Source organism: Microplitis mediator, chromosome 3, assembly GCF_029852145.1.
Source record: "Microplitis mediator isolate UGA2020A chromosome 3, iyMicMedi2.1, whole genome shotgun sequence".
Lineage (NCBI taxonomy): Eukaryota > Metazoa > Arthropoda > Insecta > Hymenoptera > Braconidae > Microplitis > Microplitis mediator.
In genome coordinates this window covers 4731501-4748960 of record NC_079971.1, presented here as the reverse complement: position 1 = coordinate 4748960, position 17460 = coordinate 4731501, and the positions used below count along the sequence as shown (strand labels likewise).

The 17460-nt window shown below is 28.7% G+C and overlaps 3 protein-coding genes and 1 long non-coding RNA gene across 8 annotated transcripts; 1 reads left to right on the top strand and 3 right to left on the bottom strand.

Annotated features, from left to right (window-relative positions):
• Positions 1-227: 227 nt before the first annotated feature.
• On the bottom strand, positions 228-13426 carry LOC130664694 (NIF3-like protein 1). Of its 2 annotated transcripts, none has more exons than XM_057464751.1 (4): positions 13086-13426; positions 2484-2592; positions 2251-2415; positions 228-599 (listed from the first exon to the last, which is right to left on the bottom strand). In XM_057464751.1, the coding sequence occupies exons 1-4, from the start codon at positions 13389-13391 to the stop codon at positions 331-333; spliced, it is 849 nt and encodes a 282-aa protein (XP_057320734.1). In that variant the 5' UTR covers positions 13392-13426; the 3' UTR covers positions 228-330. The 2 variants fall into 2 exon arrangements, with proteins under 2 accessions (XP_057320734.1, XP_057320732.1); XM_057464749.1 differs by lacking the exon at positions 13086-13426 and adding an exon at positions 3767-4080 and having other exon boundaries at positions 259-599.
• On the bottom strand, positions 4156-6176 carry LOC130664690 (probable cytosolic iron-sulfur protein assembly protein Ciao1). The gene is made up of 2 exons (XM_057464729.1): positions 5715-6176; positions 4156-4825 (listed from the first exon to the last, which is right to left on the bottom strand). The coding sequence occupies exons 1-2, from the start codon at positions 6168-6170 to the stop codon at positions 4277-4279; spliced, it is 1005 nt and encodes a 334-aa protein (XP_057320712.1). The 5' UTR covers positions 6171-6176; the 3' UTR covers positions 4156-4276.
• LOC130664701 (uncharacterized) lies at positions 6616-8917 on the bottom strand. The gene is made up of 3 exons (XR_008989448.1): positions 8784-8917; positions 8517-8663; positions 6616-6755 (listed from the first exon to the last, which is right to left on the bottom strand). It is a non-coding gene; the product is annotated as an uncharacterized LOC130664701 (long non-coding RNA).
• Positions 8617-17374, top strand: LOC130664685 (peroxisomal acyl-coenzyme A oxidase 3). 4 transcript variants are annotated; one of them, XM_057464722.1, is made up of 12 exons: positions 8617-8857; positions 8982-9033; positions 9382-9553; positions 11065-11226; positions 11378-11681; positions 13670-14133; positions 14218-14340; positions 14417-14537; positions 14691-14924; positions 15427-15581; positions 15662-15964; positions 17071-17374. In XM_057464722.1, exons 3-12 carry the CDS (start codon positions 9428-9430, stop codon positions 17188-17190), a joined length of 2112 nt encoding a protein of 703 aa, XP_057320705.1. In that variant the 5' UTR covers positions 8617-8857; positions 8982-9033; positions 9382-9427; the 3' UTR covers positions 17191-17374. The 4 variants fall into 4 exon arrangements, with proteins under 4 accessions (XP_057320705.1, XP_057320704.1, XP_057320706.1 ...); XM_057464721.1 differs by lacking the exon at positions 8982-9033; XM_057464723.1 differs by lacking the exon at positions 8617-8857 and having other exon boundaries at positions 8964-9033.
• Positions 17375-17460: the final 86 nt, after the last annotated feature.

Sequence of the window (17460 nt, the reverse complement as noted above, 5' to 3'; positions counted from 1 at the left end):
CTTTCACTGAAGCCGGAGGGAGTTTGGATATTTGTATTAAAGCTACACCAGAATACGTACCCACGTTTATGAAAAGTAAAATAACCGAGTGTTTATCCTACTCCGTTCTCTGGTACTACTCCATTCTCTTCCTCTTCAACAACTTCTTCATCCTCTACCTTTTCTTGTCAACTATATTATGGTAATTTATGCACGTGCATTATAATAATTTAATGGGCTTGAAAATCTTTGGAGATTAGGAAATTATTGAGAAATAGTATTATTGTTGTTGTTACTTTAAATTAAAACGATATATATTTTTTTATAGGCATGACATCATGTTTATTGATGTTAAACAGTCATAAGTGGATCAGTGTCCATCTTGGATACATTTACATCAACACAATTGTCAAGTGATTTGTTTAAGATAACAGCGAATTCTTTTAAGAAACCCCGCTCAGAATCTGAATGGTTGGTGAGAATCACTACGGTGTCATTTTGTACAGCCTCCAAAATATCGTGATGTAACATCTCGCCGGTAACAAAAAGATCTGCTTTTACACCCTTTAAAACTGAGGCTCCTGATCCGGCACAAACTGCTACCGTGTTTATTAATTTGTCTGTTTAAATTATTCATTATTAATGTAATTATTACTTTTATTTAATTAAATAGAATTATTTGCATGGTACCAGCATTGGAAATTAAAGTTTCAGTGTCTACGGTCAGTCGAAGCGAAGTAAGTTCGGCCCAGTGGACAAATATTAGGGAGTGCGTAAATTTCGAATGTCTTCGGACTGTGGGTAGAAGTAAATTTGCTTCGGTCCTTGGGAAGAATTAGTATATTACGCACCTAGGAAGGAAAGTAGGATATTTTGGCCCGTGTGTGTAATTGCCCGAGTTAAAGGCGAGGATGATAAACACGCGGATTTAGACGTAATTTCTTCCGTGGTGTGCATACTATTTTTTAGACCTGCACCTGAAAGTTTAAATTTTGGCCTCTGTGGGAGGAATGGCGCAGGAAGGCAGGAGTTTTACACAAACGGAGGCAAAAATTTGTACTTTCAAGTACAGATCTGGTGAAAAATTGTATACACACCACGGAGGAAGGTTGGATTAGGGCATCCGCGTGTTTGGGGCAATTCTATAAACCAAGAAAATTAAGTAATTGTGTTTATTATGCTAAATTTTTAATTCTAATCATCTAGAATGATTGGAACGTTTTTCAGTGCAAAATAGTTAGGGTTATAATTTTTTTTAATAGGATTAATAATATCAGGATGGTAACAGTTACCATCAGGATGATAACAGTTACTATCAGGATGATAATATTTACTATCAAGGATGGTAACTAATATTATTAAATGTTATGAAAAAATGTTTAAGTTTTATTTACCTTAGATGGTAACTGTTAGAATTTCTGATAGTAACTGTTACAATCTGGATTATAAATTTAACTATTTAGAATAATAATAATAATTAACTGTTACAATCTAGATGATTTATGCAATCATCTAGATAGTATTCACTACTATCGGATTGATGGTAAAAAATTTTACCATAACTAGATAGTAATTCCTATTATTTAATTTTCTCAGTGTACGAGGGTTGGAATGCCCTACTTTCCTCCCTTGGTATATAATATACTAATTCTTCCTAATGGACGAAACAAGTTTATTTCTGCCCACAGACTGAAGACGTTCGCAATTTACACATTCTCTAATATTTGCCCTTGGCATTGAACTGAAATTAGATTGTGACGTCGTATTTTCCTTCATGTGCATACTATTTTTCACCAGATTTGCACCTGAAAATTTAAATTTTTGCTTCTGTTTATAGGAAGAATGGCGCATGCGCTAATTTTTATCATTTGTTGTTTCATAAAAGAATAGAGCGACTGTCTTCCTTATAAACAGGGCAAGAATTTAAACTTTCAATGCAGGTATGGTAAAATTTTTACTTACGTAAATGACACCTCGGACTTTGTAATTAATTTTTATAAAAATGAGTCTAAATAATAAATAATATTTTCAGTTTCTTCTTAATTATAAATTGAAAATTACAATGTACGCTTACGCGAATAGTTGATGACACTAATTTGTTTCTGATTGGCTGCTGACAACGAAACTTTGAGTGTCAATGCAGATAATCATGAAAAATTAAGTGTGGACAGGATGAAAGACGATTTCAGACTGCGGGTGGTGTCAGTCAATTTCACCCTGGTCTGAAATCGTTTTGTTTAATCCCGGGTCACACAATATACTATTATATACCTGGACTGTGGACACGTGCTAGCCGGACGTAAGAAATATCAATTCGACGCTTGACAAGATTCACTGCTTCCTGATCAGTAATAGGACTGGTTAGAGTACAGAGTCTACCCATTCCATAGTCTGGATTAACAGAATCACGTTCTATCGGAACGCTTGTTTCTATATCTACAATTTTTTTATTTATACAATTAACAATTAATTTATTTCGATAAAATTTATATGAAGATAAATACCAAATGCACCAGCTAGCCAGTCGTTCACTCCTCCGCGAACTGAATCAAAGCTTGTATGCGGAGAATAGAGAGCTATTTTATTCTCTATACATTTCAAAGCAATACGTTCCTGATAAAATATAATAGCATGTTATGTACAACAAATTTTATTTTGTTTATTTATCATTTTGTAATCATGTTCAAGTACAGTTCTAATTATTTTTAGTTGTAAAAATTTTTAAATCGATTTTCATGACGCGAAAATTATTATTTTGCATTTTTTTGTTATTCGTTGATGCATTAATTTATATTTAATTGTAATTATTAAAATTTATATACATTGTGATATTACACGCAACCGTGTTATTGGAGTCTAATAAAATGAAAAAATAAAAAAACTTTCTAATAAAAAACTTTTGAGCTCAAGATTATAAAATTTTTACACGAAAACATTTACAGAGCTGTAATCTCAGGATGGCCATAAGCTGGGAATACCGGGAGTTATCAGGGAATTTAATGCAACAGGGAAATGCCAGGGAATTTCGAAAAGCGACAATTAAAAATTTTTTAATTTTAAAGGGATTTTCCCCAGGAAGTAACTCGAAGGAAAATGGTCGCACAACAAAAAATAAAAAAGACAAATTGTAGCTTTAAGTGTCTAGTTTTCTGATCTGTTCTTTAAATTTTTTTATTGTGCGCGGGCCGGAGTAATCCTAAAAAAACCATCAAAAAAAAATTTTCAAAATTTTTGCTCGTCTTAAAAACGGTCTACGGGCTTCAATAATTTGTTTTTGATAATTATGATTGACTTTTGATTACTCCGGAATCGTGCATAATAAAAAATTTGAAAGACCAGATCAGAAAACTAGACACTTGAAGCTACAATTTGTCTTTTTTGTTTTTGTTGTGCGACCATTTTCCTTCGAGTTACAACCTGGGGACATCACTTAAAAATTTACAATTTTTTTGATATCCCTTTATTTTTTTGACTAATGTATTTTTAATTTATTTTAATCATAAAATTTCTTATTAAATATTTTAACTTACATATTTTTAACATCGAGTAATCAAAAGTCCGCCTTATTAATTTATTTTATTGACTTTTTTTGGTTTCTCTTATGATTTAATCATCAGATTTGATTATTGACAATGAAAATATAATAAAAGCTTTGAATATCAATGATGCGAATAAAATTTCTGAATCAGGGAAAAATGTGAAAAACTTTACTGTAAAACCGGGAAATAGGGAATTTTGAAATCATTTCTTTGTGGCCACCCTGAATACATGTAATTATATTTATTACCTTCCATGCATTGGTAGTAAGTCGTTTCAGCGGTGCAAAGATTGGAGGATGGTAAGAAACAATGAGATCAGTATTGAGATCCACAGCTTCTTGCATAACTTTTTCAGTCAAATCATTAGTAAGTAGAATACGTGATACATTTTTTGGCTCTGTTGGTTCAATAAGCAGACCCACGTTGTCCCATGACGCTGCTAGTGACGTATTAGCAAAATTGTTCAATGCTTCGACAACTTTTTTCAGTGGCAAACCTGCTGTTCCTGACATACTGCGAGATAGTATACTATTAACCAACTGCTTACGTATCATCTAAAATCAAATCTATAAAAAATAATAAATTAATAATTAAAAACAACAATAAAAAAAATATTACAACTTAATAAATAAAAAGTTAAGGGGGTGGAATGTAAGAACAAACTTTTCTAATTAATAAAATTTCATCTTATATTAATTAATATCTGTACATTTTTTTGTTAATTATTAATTTAAATTGTTAATTAAAAAAATTTAATTTTAGTCGCTGTAAAACCATATTTGAACTTTGCCGTCATCACCAGCGGAAGCGAGCTGGCCAGCAACTACTGGATTCCACTGGACAGAATTAACATCCTGTGTGTGAGCCGTTTCATGGGAACATATCAAATTAAACGTCGGTTGATTAATATCTGAATCACTTTCTTCGCGGAATATTCTTATTGTATCGTCACCGCATGCTGTTACAATTAATCCTGTTTTTTTACACCAGTCGACATCATAAACTGTCCTGGTATGATAACCCGTCAGTGTACATACACACTTCCACACGGGATTATTATCAGGTGTTGGTATACCAGCACTATTGTCTGGCTTATATTCCTGCCAAATTTTGATGGTCTGATCATCGCTGGCTGTCACTAGACGTGTGCCAGTTGAATCGAATGATAGACTCCAAACTGTTGATGTATGGGAAGATAAAGTTGCAAAGCAAAACCAATCGTTGTCTGCTGGATCTTCTTTGAATAATTTTGCGGTATTGTCGTAACTTGCTGAGGCAACGATGTCTTCATGTGGATGCCAACGAACCTAAAATTATTTATTTATTTATTTATTTATGTTCACATTATTAATAAAATATAAATTCGAGAGTTAAGGGCTCAGAAAGTTTCCCCCGTTCTTAAAAATATTTAATGACTCAACTGTCGTAACCGTATTCAAATTTTATTAATTAATTTTTAAAAAATTAAAAACTTAAGGGCATTCTCAGACAGTAACCTCCTCCCCCTCCTTTTTTTTAAATAGTCAATGACTTTCAAGTGCAGTGGTCTATTAAAATTTTGATAATTAATTAAAACAAATTATTTACAGTTGACATAAATTAGGAGTTAAATGAAATTTGGTAAATAGATTTCAGTAAAATCTTCATGTCAATATTATAATTTTGAATTTTTAAATTTTGGAGGCAAAAATTTATTTACCAAATTTCGTTTGATTCCTAATTGACAACAACTGTGTGTAATTTTTTAAAATTTATATCTCGGCGAAATTGTACTTTGTTTAATTAATGCTTTAATTTTTTTTTAATTAATTGATAAAATTTTGATACACTTATGACATTTGAGTCATTGAAAATTTTTAAAAAGTCGGGGACACTGTCTGAGAAAGGTCTTAATTCTAAAGAAGATATTTTTAAATAAAAGTAATCGATTAAAAAACTTTTAAAAGTTAATTAAATTTCAAAAATTGTAAATATTTTCAATTCCATTATTGAAAAACATCTGAAGTAATTTCACACAGTGTTTTTTTATTGTAAATTGATAAGAAAAAAAATCAAATTGATTGCAAACTGTTTTTTTACAAAAACAAAATTTTTCGAAAACAGTGAAAACAAAAATTCAAAGTAATTTTGCAATTTTTATAAAATTTTGGAGACACCCCGTTTTGCCCTTTCTCTCCTAATTAATTAATTAATTACCTTCTTGACATCTTGACTATGAGCATTGATAACAGAAGCGCACTCATACTCATGATTATCGCACTCCCAGATCCAAACGGACTTATCTCTACTGCAGGTGGCTATCAACTGACCACTATTGGACCAGCTGACACTTTTGACTTCATTTTCATGACCCTCTAGTGTAACATTACACTCGAATTGTCCAGATTTTTGCTCCCATATCGCTGTCGTAGCATCGAAACTCGCTGATGCAATGAATTTACCACATGGTGACCACGATATTTCGCGTATCGTCCGCGAATGTCCTTCAGCCAATATCATTTTCATCGTCCATTTTTGTCCCTCCATACCCCATATTCTAATTGTCTTATCCTCACCACACGATGCAAGTACGTTACCCTTTGGATGCCAGCAAACATTCCAAACTCTACCTCTGTGACCCGTAAGACATTGCTTCAATTCCAATGTACTCATTGTTGCCTAAAAAAAAAAAAATCAAATCTCTACATATATTTTTTAAATTAAATCTATTATTTATTTACTCGTACACAGGAGATGGAATGTTTGCTTTCATCTTTTTTTTTTAATTTAAAATCTATACTTAATAAGCTTATTAATTAATTAATTGATGACGATGATGCTGATGCTGAAAATATCACAAGTCCAATAATTTTTTTTTCTTTACAAAAAAAATGACATGAAAAAAATTTTTAAGACCTTGATATTAATTTACGTTTTGTTATTTAAGAATAAAAATATTGTGAGATCTACTGCTTTCATTGTCATCAATTATAACCTAACAATTAAATTTTATTTACAAATCTAATTATTCTCGACGGTAATTACCTAGAAAATAATAAACAAAGTAATAAAATAATTAAATTTACATGATGTAATGACTTACCATAAAATATTGTTTATCAGTTTTTTATTTTAGTTTATTATTGAAGTTACGGATGATGAAAAATCAAGTTGACAATCCGATGTCTGTGCACGTGACTATTTTTTTTTTTTAGGTATAGTTTTCGGAGTAGGATTTTCCGCTGATAAAAAATCAATCTAGAAAATAAAACATCCTCATAAATACTGATAGATATTCAATATATATACAAATATTTATTGCAATATGTTGTCTTTGATCTTTGATTATTTTTAATTGTAAATTTATGCATTTTGATTAATTTACTTGTACGTCAATTGATGTTACGTGCAGGATTCTGAAGTTAGAAAATAATTATAAATTTTCGGATTTTTTTTAACATTAACTACAAAAAATTAAAAAAAAATGAAAAAAATGCACATGTAGAAAATTTTAAAAACTACAGGTGCAATTTTTAAAAATAATTTATTGTTTTTATAAAAATCCAAAGTGTCAGACCTCGGGTAACTTTAGAATCAATGAAGTTAGAAAATAATTACAAATTTTCGGATTTTTTTTTAACATTAATTACAAAAAATGAAAAAATGCACATGTAGAAAATTAAAAAAACTACAGGTGCAATTTTTGAAAAATATCTTTTTTTTATAATTTATGGTTTCTAATAAAAATCAAAAAATTGTCAGACGTCAGCTAACTTCAGAATCAAATTCTGAAGTTAGAAAATAATGTGATCCTGAAGTTAGCAGAGAATTAGTAATTTTCGAATTTTTTTTTCAACAAATTAATTACAAAAAAAAAAAACACAAAATAAAAATATGCACGTATAGAAAATTTAAAAAACTACAGGTGCAATTTTTTCAAATATTTTTTTTTACAGTTTATTGTTTAAAAAAAAATTCAAAATTTATTAGACTTCTGCTAACTTCAGTATCATAAAATAATTACGAATTTTCGAATTTTTTTTAAACAAATTCATTACAAAAAGAAAAACTAAAAGTATGAACATGTAGAAAATTTTAAAAACTACAGGTGCAATTTTATAAAATATCTTTTTTTTTTATAATTTATCGTTTCTAAAAAAATCCAAAAGTTATCAGACATCGGCTAACTTCAGAATCAAATTCTGAAGTTTCAAAATAATTACAAATTTTCAGATTTTTTTTTAACAAATCAGATACAAAAAAATAAACTGAAAATATGCACATGTAGAAAATTAAAAAAACTACAGGTGCAATTTTTAAAAATCTCTTTTTTTTTTATAATTTATGATTTTGAAACAAATCCAAAATTTATCAGACGTCGGCTAACTTTAAAATCAAATTCTGAATTTTCAAAATAATTACAAATTTGTGGATTTTTTTTAACAAATCAATTACAAAAAAAACTAAAAATATGCACATGTAGAAAATTAAAAAAACTACAGGTGCAATTTTTTTAAATATCTTTTTTTTTTATAATTTATGATTTTGAAACAAATCCAAAAGTTTTCAGGCATCGGCTAACTTCAGAATCAATGAAGTTAGAAAATAATTAAAAATTATCGTATTTTCTTTAACATTAATTACTAAAAATTAAAAAAAAAACTAAAAAAATGCACATGTAGAAAAATAAAAAAACTACAGGTGCAATTTTTTAAAATATATTTTTTTATGAGTGTGAATGTAGCAGACATCAGATAAATTTAAAATTATAAATGAATAGAGTAAGTAATTAATTTAAAAAGTTAAAAAAAAATGCACATTCAAAAAATTAAAAAACTTTAAAACTTTATAATTATTTTTTTGTAATTATTTACTCTATTTATTAATAATTTAAAATTTGTCTGATGTCTGCTACATTCGCACTCATAATTTTTTTTAGCTCTGATTTAAAAAAAAATTCAAAAATTATTAGACGTCGGCTACCTTAAATTTTATTACTTGTATATATTAAGTACTTACTAAATATCTATATTATATAAAATATACATTTATATTTATCTATATATGTGTGAGTATATTCATGTCTGTGTTTTGGAAGCCGGCTCTTGGTAAAACCGTGTCTAAAGTCTAAAGAATAAAATCAGTCGATCAGTTGGCGTCCTCACGCTGTCATTCAAAAATTTATTTATTTTTATAAATTTATTTTAATTAGAAACAATTGCATATAATTACAACTAATATATTCTTTTAATAATTTAAATTATATTAATTTTTATATCTACTTACATATATTTATATATTTTTTTTTTTCAAAAAATAATTATTTTAAATTTAAAAAAATAAAACGCCGTAATAAAGCCGTAAGTTGATAATTTAATTGGAATAATTAATAAATTAATTAATTTTAGTACATAATCTAATTGCAAATTTATTGCGGATTATTTTAAATAATTTTTTATCTAAAAGGAATATTCCGCTGTTTAGTTTGAAGGTTAGTTCAGTGGGCGTAGTCTTCGATAGATATTAGACACACGAGGTAATTGTTTTAGAGTAAATAGTTTTTTTGTCATTTTGAATATTTAAATCTGTACAATAAGTACTAAGATGGTTATTTCTTTATCAGTTTATGTATATTCATTACCGATAGCTCGGTATTGTTTAATTTAAATTTATTTTTCCTAGAAAATTGTTTGTATTGTTAGGGTAATTGTGACAGCTTTCATTACCGTTTAATTTGGTGATTAATAATAGTGGCGGGAAAATTTCGATTTGAATTTTTTATTACTCTGCTTAAGAGGTCGCTCGTGATAAACTTTTTTTTTTATTTAAATGCAATAATGCTATTGTTAAGTAATTAATTGATGTTTTTAATTATTTATTTTAGGATTAAATCAGTAGTACAATAATTTTGAAATAAAAAATTTAAAAAAATGGATGTTGATTGGATTGAAGACATGCCGAGAAGTGAAGCATTGGATGATTATAGAAAATTAGCATCTTTTCCATGGAAATTTTTACGCCTAGTATTTGAAGATCCAGAGAAATTACAATTCAAGGTAAATTATTGTGACACTAAAGCTTGCCGACGTCTAATAATTTTTGAATTTTATTTAAAAAGGATAAATTATTAAGTATTTAAAAAATTGCACCTGTAATTTTATAATTTTCTACATGTGCGAAGTTTTTTTTTTCTACCAACTTCAGGATCGTAAATCACAAAGTGGAATTTTATGGATTTAAAAAGTAGTTTTTTATTAACGGGGGAAAGGAATCTGAGATACAAAAAAAAGAGCAAAGTTTTGTGATTTTTTTTTTCAGAGTACGTTCATTATTAAAATTCTTAAAATTTGTGACCATCTTAAGCATCATTTCAAGAATATTCTGCTAAATTTTCATAAAAATATATCGAAAAATAAGCCAGTGGTAGTGGGGAGAGACGAGTCATCTAAAAAAAAAGTCTCCATGCGGTAGGCAGGATAACTCATGACTACTTCATCTGAAATCAAAAAACCAAAAAAAATTCTTTAGTACATTAGTTTATCTTGGATTTGAACGGAGGATTTTTTTTTCAATAACTACTTATTTTTTCATTAAACAAAAAGAGCAATTTTTGGTAAAAATCAGAGTTTTTTGATCGCACCTTTACCAAAAATTCAAAAATGAATACTTTGTTTATTCCTTCGTTCAAATCCAAGATAAACTTTTGTACTAAAGAAATCTTTTTGGTTTTTTGATGTCAGATGAAGCAGTCATGAGTTATCTTGCTTACGGCATGGAGACTTTTTTTTTAAGTGACTCGTCTCTCCCCACTACCACTGGCTTGTTTTTCAATATTTTTTGATTAAAATTTATCAAAACATTCTTGGAGTGTTGTTTAATAATGACACAAATTTTGAAAATTTTAATAAAAAAGTTACTCTAAAAAAAAAATCAAAAGTATGCTCTTTTTTTTTGTATCTCAGACCCTATTCCCTCCTTAAGTATCAAAAATTTCTTGACATTCTCAGACAGTGCCCCCCACTTTTTGAAAATATTGGATTACTTTCAACCTTCAAAGCCGCATTAAAATTTTATTACTTAATTAAAAAAAAATTACTTTTTAATTTACTAAGTAAATTATAGCCCGCAAAATTTAACATTTCAAATTATAATATTGACGTAGATTTTACTGATATTATGTAATAAATTTCGTTTAACTCTTAATTGATGTCAACTGCAAGTAATTTTTTAGATTCATATCTTAGCGAAATTGTAACTACGTTGTATTTTTTTCAATTAATGAAAAAATTTACTATAATGACAGTTCAAGGTCATTGGATATTTTTTAGAAGTGGGAGTATTGTTTTAAAATTATCTTAAATTCTGAATCCTTATCAGAAATTAACTTCTCTCTCTATATCCAATGATATCAATTATTAATATTCATGTAAATATTGATTTGAATTTCAAATAATAATTTTCAGGAATCGAAGATTAAAATTCATGACAACAAGATAAATAATTTTATAGGAATTAATTTACTTAAATAAATAAATTTAATTTAAATTTTTAATTACATTATTAACAGATGCGCGTATGGAAGTCCATGGAAGCTGATCATGAATTTCATATGCCACATTATGGAGTATCGAGTGATGAACAAAAAAGACGAGCAGCAATCCAATTAGCTAGATTGAATCATTTAGAATTTTTACCTTCTAATATAAATAACGTTGGCTACAAACTAAAAGTAAATAATTTATTGTTCAATAAATCCGCAGTAAACGCTCTCCATATAAAAACTCAATTCTAAATTTTATTGATGAATTTTGAGTGGTAACCCTGAATTAATTAGCAAAAAAGAATAATAATAAATGAATATAATTGATATTTTAATTTAGACAGAAGCATTGATGACCATAAATGAAGCGACAAATCTTGTTAGTCCGGCTCTGTCAGTAAAAATTGCTTTAGGAGTATATTTATTTGGCAATACAATTTTAAGCTTAGGAACGGATCGACATATTCCAGTCTTTCAAGATGTATGGAACAAAAAACTACTCGGTTGTTACGCATTAACTGAAGTCGGACATGGCAGTAATACTAAAATGATGCGTACAACTGCAACTTATGATCCAGCGACCAAAGAATTCATTCTTTACACTCCGGATTTTCAAGCTGCTAAATGCTGGGTTGGAAATCTTGGTAATATTTATAAACTTTTTATTTATATACATACGTCAATAGTACTCATATTATTTATATACATAAGTCAATAGTACTCAGTCAATTAAATCAGTAATTAATGATGTAGTTTTTTTTACTGCCGTTTTTATTAACTTGATTTTATGTATGTCTGTTCGGGTGGAATTTTGTAATTGATTTTAAAGTAATTTTACGATGGGCTAGAGTTCAAGCTTGGAACATAGCTCAGAAAGAGATAATGTAAGAGAATGAAAAAAAAAAGGAGAAGAAAGATTGCGTTCAATGTACGATTGAAATTTGAGACAATTGAGACGATGCAACACTGAGGGCGTGTTCAGAAATACACTCTGGAGATAAAAAATTGCCTATCCAGGTGTGATTAGTACCTTTGTAATATTAAATCGCACTTCTGGTTTAACCAGAGGATATTTCTGAACGCAGGAGTTGAATATTTCTCTTCCAGAGTGTGTTTCTGAACACGTCCTAACTCGCTTTCGTATTCGTTTGTTTGTCTGCGGTACAAATTTTTATAATCAATTTAAGGCCATTCTCAGACAGTCCCCTGCTTTTTTAAAATATTTAATGACTCAATTGTAATGACCGTTTTGAATTTTTATCATTACTTTTAAAAAAGACAGAGGTTTTTAATTGTGACAGTTCAAAACTTTTAAACATTAAATGAATTTCCCCTGGTTGTAACTCGAAGGAAAATGGTCGCGCAACAAAAACAAAAAAGACAAATTGTAGCTTCAAGTGTCTAGTTTTCTGATCTCGTCTTTAAATTTTTTTAATATGCGCGGGCCGGAGTAATCCTAAGAAAACCATCGAAAAAAAAATTTTCAAAATTTTTGCTCGTCTTAAAAACGTTCTACGGGCTTCAATAAATTTTTTTCGATAATTATGATTGACTTTTGATTACTCCAGAATCGTGCATAATAAAAAAGTTTTAAGACCAGATCAGAAAACTAGACACTTGAAGCTACAATTTGTCTTTTTAGTTTTTGTTGCACGACCATTTTCCTTCGAGTTATAACCTGGGAAAAATCACTTAAAAATTTACAATTTTTTAAATATCCCTAATTTTTGTGACTAGTGTGTTTTTAATTTATTTTAATCATAAAATTTCTTATTAAATATTTTAACTTACATATTTTTAACATCGAGTAATCAAAAGTCCGCCTTATTAATTTATTTTATTGACTTTTTTTGGTTTCTCGCATGATTTAATCATCAGATTTAATTATTGACAATGAAGAAATAATAAAAACTTTAAATATCAATGATACGAATAAAATTTCTGAATCAGGGAAAAATGTGAAAAACTCTACTGTAAAACCGGGAAATAGGGAATTTTGAAATCATTTCTTTGTGGCCACCCTGAATATATATAATTATATTTATTACCTTCCATGCATTGGTAGTAAGTCGTTTCAGCGGTGCAAATATTGGAGGATGGTAAGAAACAATGAGATCAGTATTGAGATCCACAGCTTCTTGCATAACTTTTTCAGTCAAATCATTAGTAAGTAGAATACGTGATACATTTTTTGGCTCTGTTGGTTCAATAAGCAGACCCACGTTGTCCCATGACGCTGCTAGTGACGTATTAGCAAAATTGTTCAATGCTTCGACAACTTTTTTCAGTGGCAAACCTGCTGTTCCTGACATACTGCGAGATAGTAAACTATTAACCAACTGCTTACGTATCATCTAAAATCAAATCTATAAATAACAAGAAATTAATAATTAAAAACAATCACATTTAATTATTGACAATGAAAAAATAATAAAAACTTTGAATATCAATGATACGAATAAAATTTCTGAATCAGTGAAAAATGTGAAAAACTTTACTGTAAAATCGGGAAACAGGGAATTTCGAAATCATTTCTCTGTGGTCACCCTCTTAAATCTTCCTTCGACCCAGAGAAATGATTTCATACTTTCAGTCCTTTTGAAAACGGTATTCAAAAATTTTTTTTTTTCAGGTAAAACCTGTACCGTGGCAATAGTATTTGCACAATTAATAACAGAAGGACATTGCCATGGTTTGAATGCATTTATTGTACCTGTTAGGGATAGCAAAACTTATTTGCCTTATCCTGGAATAACAATCGGTGATATGGGAGAAAAAATGGGTCTGAATGGAGTGGACAATGGTTTTATAATGTTCGATAATTATCGTATTCCCAAAGATAATTTATTAAACCGTACCGGCGACATTAACGAAGACGGAGAGTACGAGAGTTCATTCTCCGATCCCCAAAGAATACTCGGTGCTGTATTAGAAAATTTATCCGCTGGACGTATGGGAATTTGTCAAGAGTCTGTCAATAGATTAGGTGCCGCAGTTGTTATTGCTGTCCGTTACGCTGCCGTGAGAAAACAATTTGCATCTTCTTTGTCTGCTGATAAAGAAATAGAGTCTCCTATTATTGAATACGAGCTTCATGTAATTAAATTATTATTTATTTTAATTTAAATTTAACATCATTACTTAATTAATTCATTTATAAATCAAATAATTTATTTATAGCAATGGAGATTATTTCCTTATTTAGCAGCAGCGTCAATCTTCCGAATTTTCATGACTGAGTTCACGGAAGTTTATGTGGAAAATGTTGAAAAATCAATGGGTGGCGGCAACATTCCAAATCTTGTTGGTTTTTATTCTTTAATATTTTTGTTTATTTATTTGAATTTTTGTAAATTAAAATTTTTTACTTTTACTTTAGAGTCAAATCGTAGGGGAGATTCATTCAATTGTATCAGCAATAAAACCCTTGATTACATGGACGTGCAAAGCTGCTTTGAGTGAATGTAGAGAAGCTTGTGGTGGACATGGTTATCATAAAGGTAATATATAATATATGTAAATCTCAATTAATGATCATTCAAAAGGTCAGAAACTGGATTACGGTCAATTGCTGGGTCATTTATCTGAGTCATAAACCAGGTCGATGACTTAATTTTTTTTAAGAGGTTGTAGAATAATTAAATTATTTTTAGCTGCCAATCTTGGCGACTTGACGGTCAATCATGAACCGACGGTGACGTATGAAGGTGACAATAATGTACTGATGCAGCAAACGAGTAATTGGGTTTTGCGACAATGGTTGGAAGTACAAACAGGATCAACAATCGGTAGTCCATTGTCTTCAGTGACATTTTTACTTCACGGAGCTTCGATAATTAATAAGAAGTTTACAGCAACTTGTATTGATGATGTTAAATCATTGAAGTGTAAGAAAAAATTGATATTTTTAAACATTTAATTAAGAGTGCTCTCAGATGATGCCCACGACTTTTTAAAAATATATAATGACTGAATTGTCATAATCGTATTAAAATTTTATTAAGTAATTAACGGAAAATTGAAGCCTTCATTGAAAAAAAGTAAAACTTCGCTGAGGTATAGATTTAAAAAAGAATTACTTATAATTGATGTAAATTAAGAGTTAAACGACAAGTTTTGTTTAACTTAACTGATGTCAACTTTAAAAATATATAATGACCTTGAACTGTCATAACTGAATTAAAATTTTATTAACTGAGTAAAGAAAACTTAAAGCATTAATTAAAAAAAGGTCAATGTATTAACAATTTCGCTAAGATAAATTTAAAGAAAATTACTTACAGTTGAATATTGAATATTTTTAAAAAGTATGAAATACTTTCTGAGAATGCCTTTAATAATTGATAATTATAAAATTGTTATTAAAAATATTGCTACTATCGATTTCAGTTGTTAAAGATACGTATGAATGGTTAATAACTTATCTTGTTATGGAGACACAGCGTAAATTTGAAGATGGTAAAGCTAAAGGATTGGATAGTTTTGCTGCAAGATCTAAAGCACAGGTTTATTGCGCCGCTTCACTATCACGAGCATATGGAGAAGTAATTTATTATTCTTTTATAGTAGATTCCATAGATTTGATTGCTATAATAATAATAATAATAATAATTGTAATTTTTAGATGATTATATTAAAGTACTGCACGATTAGACTAGACAAAGTAATTAAGACAATGCCATCCAATGAAAGCTTGAAAGTTGTTTTGAATAAAATGATGTTACTGTACTCGTTGTCATGCTTAGAAAAACATCTAGCTTCATTTTATCAAGGTGGCTACTGTACTGGACCACAAATGACTGATTTAATACGTGAAAGTATTTTAAATATTTGCAGTGAACTAAAACCAGAAGCTGTCGCTATTGCTGATGCTCTAGCACCACCTGATTTTGTTCTTAATTCAGTTCTTGGAATGTCTGACGGTCGTGTAAGTTTACGCACTTGTTTTTAATTGTTTTCTTCACTTTTTTTTAGGTATATTTCTTTTGAAAATATAGCTATTGTAGAAGGTCTCATGTCGCAATTTTTAAAGAATTACACTTATATTGCTAAAGTGTATTGTTCATAAGATACAAGCAATTTAACATTTTACAGTAGAGAAAATTTGTAAGCTTAGTATAGTTCAAATTTTTTTTACTGTAAAATGTTAAATTGCTTGTATCTTATGAACAATACACTTTAGCAATATAAGTGTGACAAACAATTTTGTAGAGGACAAAATTTCCTAAAAGATTGGTCCCATGCATATTTTTCGTAAGATGACCCGTTTCTTCATTATCAACAAAAATATATGAAAAGAATGAAAAAATTTACTTTTGGAGCTGAAACAATCGACACCAATCGAGTTAGAATAAAATCGTACTATACACTTCCAAAAAGCAACAAATACTCTACAAATAAAATCTGGTTTTAAAAAGATATCTTAAAATCCGGTCAAGTTACAGCAATTTAAAAAAAATGTAATTCGATTTACATGTTTTTTAAATGAGAAAAATTTCAAATGAAAAAGGAAGTGCTTAAAATTAATATTAAGAACTCAAACTTCGAGAGAATTTTTTTCGATGTGTACAACAGTATTTAGGTGTGTCAGCAAAAAAAAAGTAGTCGATTTTTTTTAGGCACCCATACGTATGTAAACTTTTGAATTGACGGCATTTTTCGGCACAATAAAACATATTACAGTAAAATTCTCTACAAATTGCGACATGAGACCTTCTACTAGCTATATTTCTAAAAGAAATATACCTAAAAAGCTCGGCTGCCCAATTTCAAAACACAGTAAGTAAAAAATTTTTCAAAATCGATTATTTAGTATTTTTAGTTCCAGTGATCTTGTGAACATGATTCGATACATACTTCAAAAATTTTATTTTTGTCAGCTACTGTGTTTTGAAATTGGACAGCCGGCTTTAGTTAATAATTTTAGAACTTGATTTTAAATTTATTTAAATAAAAAATATACGGGTATGGCCGACTGGCACTTATTTTATATTAAATACACTTGAGATATTAAAATATTTATATGTATTTTAGGTTTATGAACGTCTTGAAGAAGTATTCACATTCAATACCGGTGGGATGGATCGTGCAAGCTGGTGGTCTGAATTAAAAACTGCTGGAGAGACACCTCTTGCTCCACGTTCAAAACTTTGACATAAATTATAATAATAATAAATAAAAAAATAAATATTTTTAAATGTTTATAAGCACAAGAATTCTATTAAAAATAACACAATATATTTTTATTTTTTTTTTAAACTATGTATTGAATTTTTTGTTAATTATCACTATCACGATAATAATAAAAAAAAATTGTATCATATTTAAATTTATTAATAAATCAAGTATTGAATAATTTTATAAAAAAATTTAATTACTTCATTTATATTTTGTAATCAACTTATGAAGCATTAAATTACCGCT

What these genes read in the sequence shown, in the direction of transcription:
- LOC130664690 (XM_057464729.1), bottom strand. Translation starts at nt 6,170, where the DNA reads ATGAGTACATTGGAATTGAAGCAATGTCTTACGGGTCACAGAGGTAGA. An exon ending in ATAGTCAAGATGTCAAGAAG is followed by an intron (nt 4,826 to 5,714) that starts GTAATTAATTAA and finishes AAATAATTTTAG; the next exon opens with GTTCGTTGGCATCCACATGA.
- LOC130664685 (XM_057464721.1), top strand. Translation starts at nt 9,428, where the DNA reads ATGGATGTTGATTGGATTGAAGACATGCCGAGAAGTGAAGCATTGGAT. An exon ending in CAGAGAAATTACAATTCAAG is followed by an intron (nt 9,554 to 11,064) that starts GTAAATTATTGT and finishes CATTATTAACAG; the next exon opens with ATGCGCGTATGGAAGTCCAT. An exon ending in TATCACGAGCATATGGAGAA is followed by an intron (nt 15,582 to 15,661) that starts GTAATTTATTAT and finishes TGTAATTTTTAG; the next exon opens with ATGATTATATTAAAGTACTG.
- LOC130664694 (XM_057464751.1), bottom strand. Translation starts at nt 13,391, where the DNA reads ATGATACGTAAGCAGTTGGTTAATAGTTTACTATCTCGCAGTATGTCA. An exon ending in TTACTACCAATGCATGGAAG is followed by an intron (nt 2,593 to 13,085) that starts GTAATAAATATA and finishes ATATTTTATCAG; the next exon opens with GAACGTATTGCTTTGAAATG. An exon ending in AGCACGTGTCCACAGTCCAG is followed by an intron (nt 600 to 2,250) that starts GTATATAATAGT and finishes TAATTTAAACAG; the next exon opens with ACAAATTAATAAACACGGTA.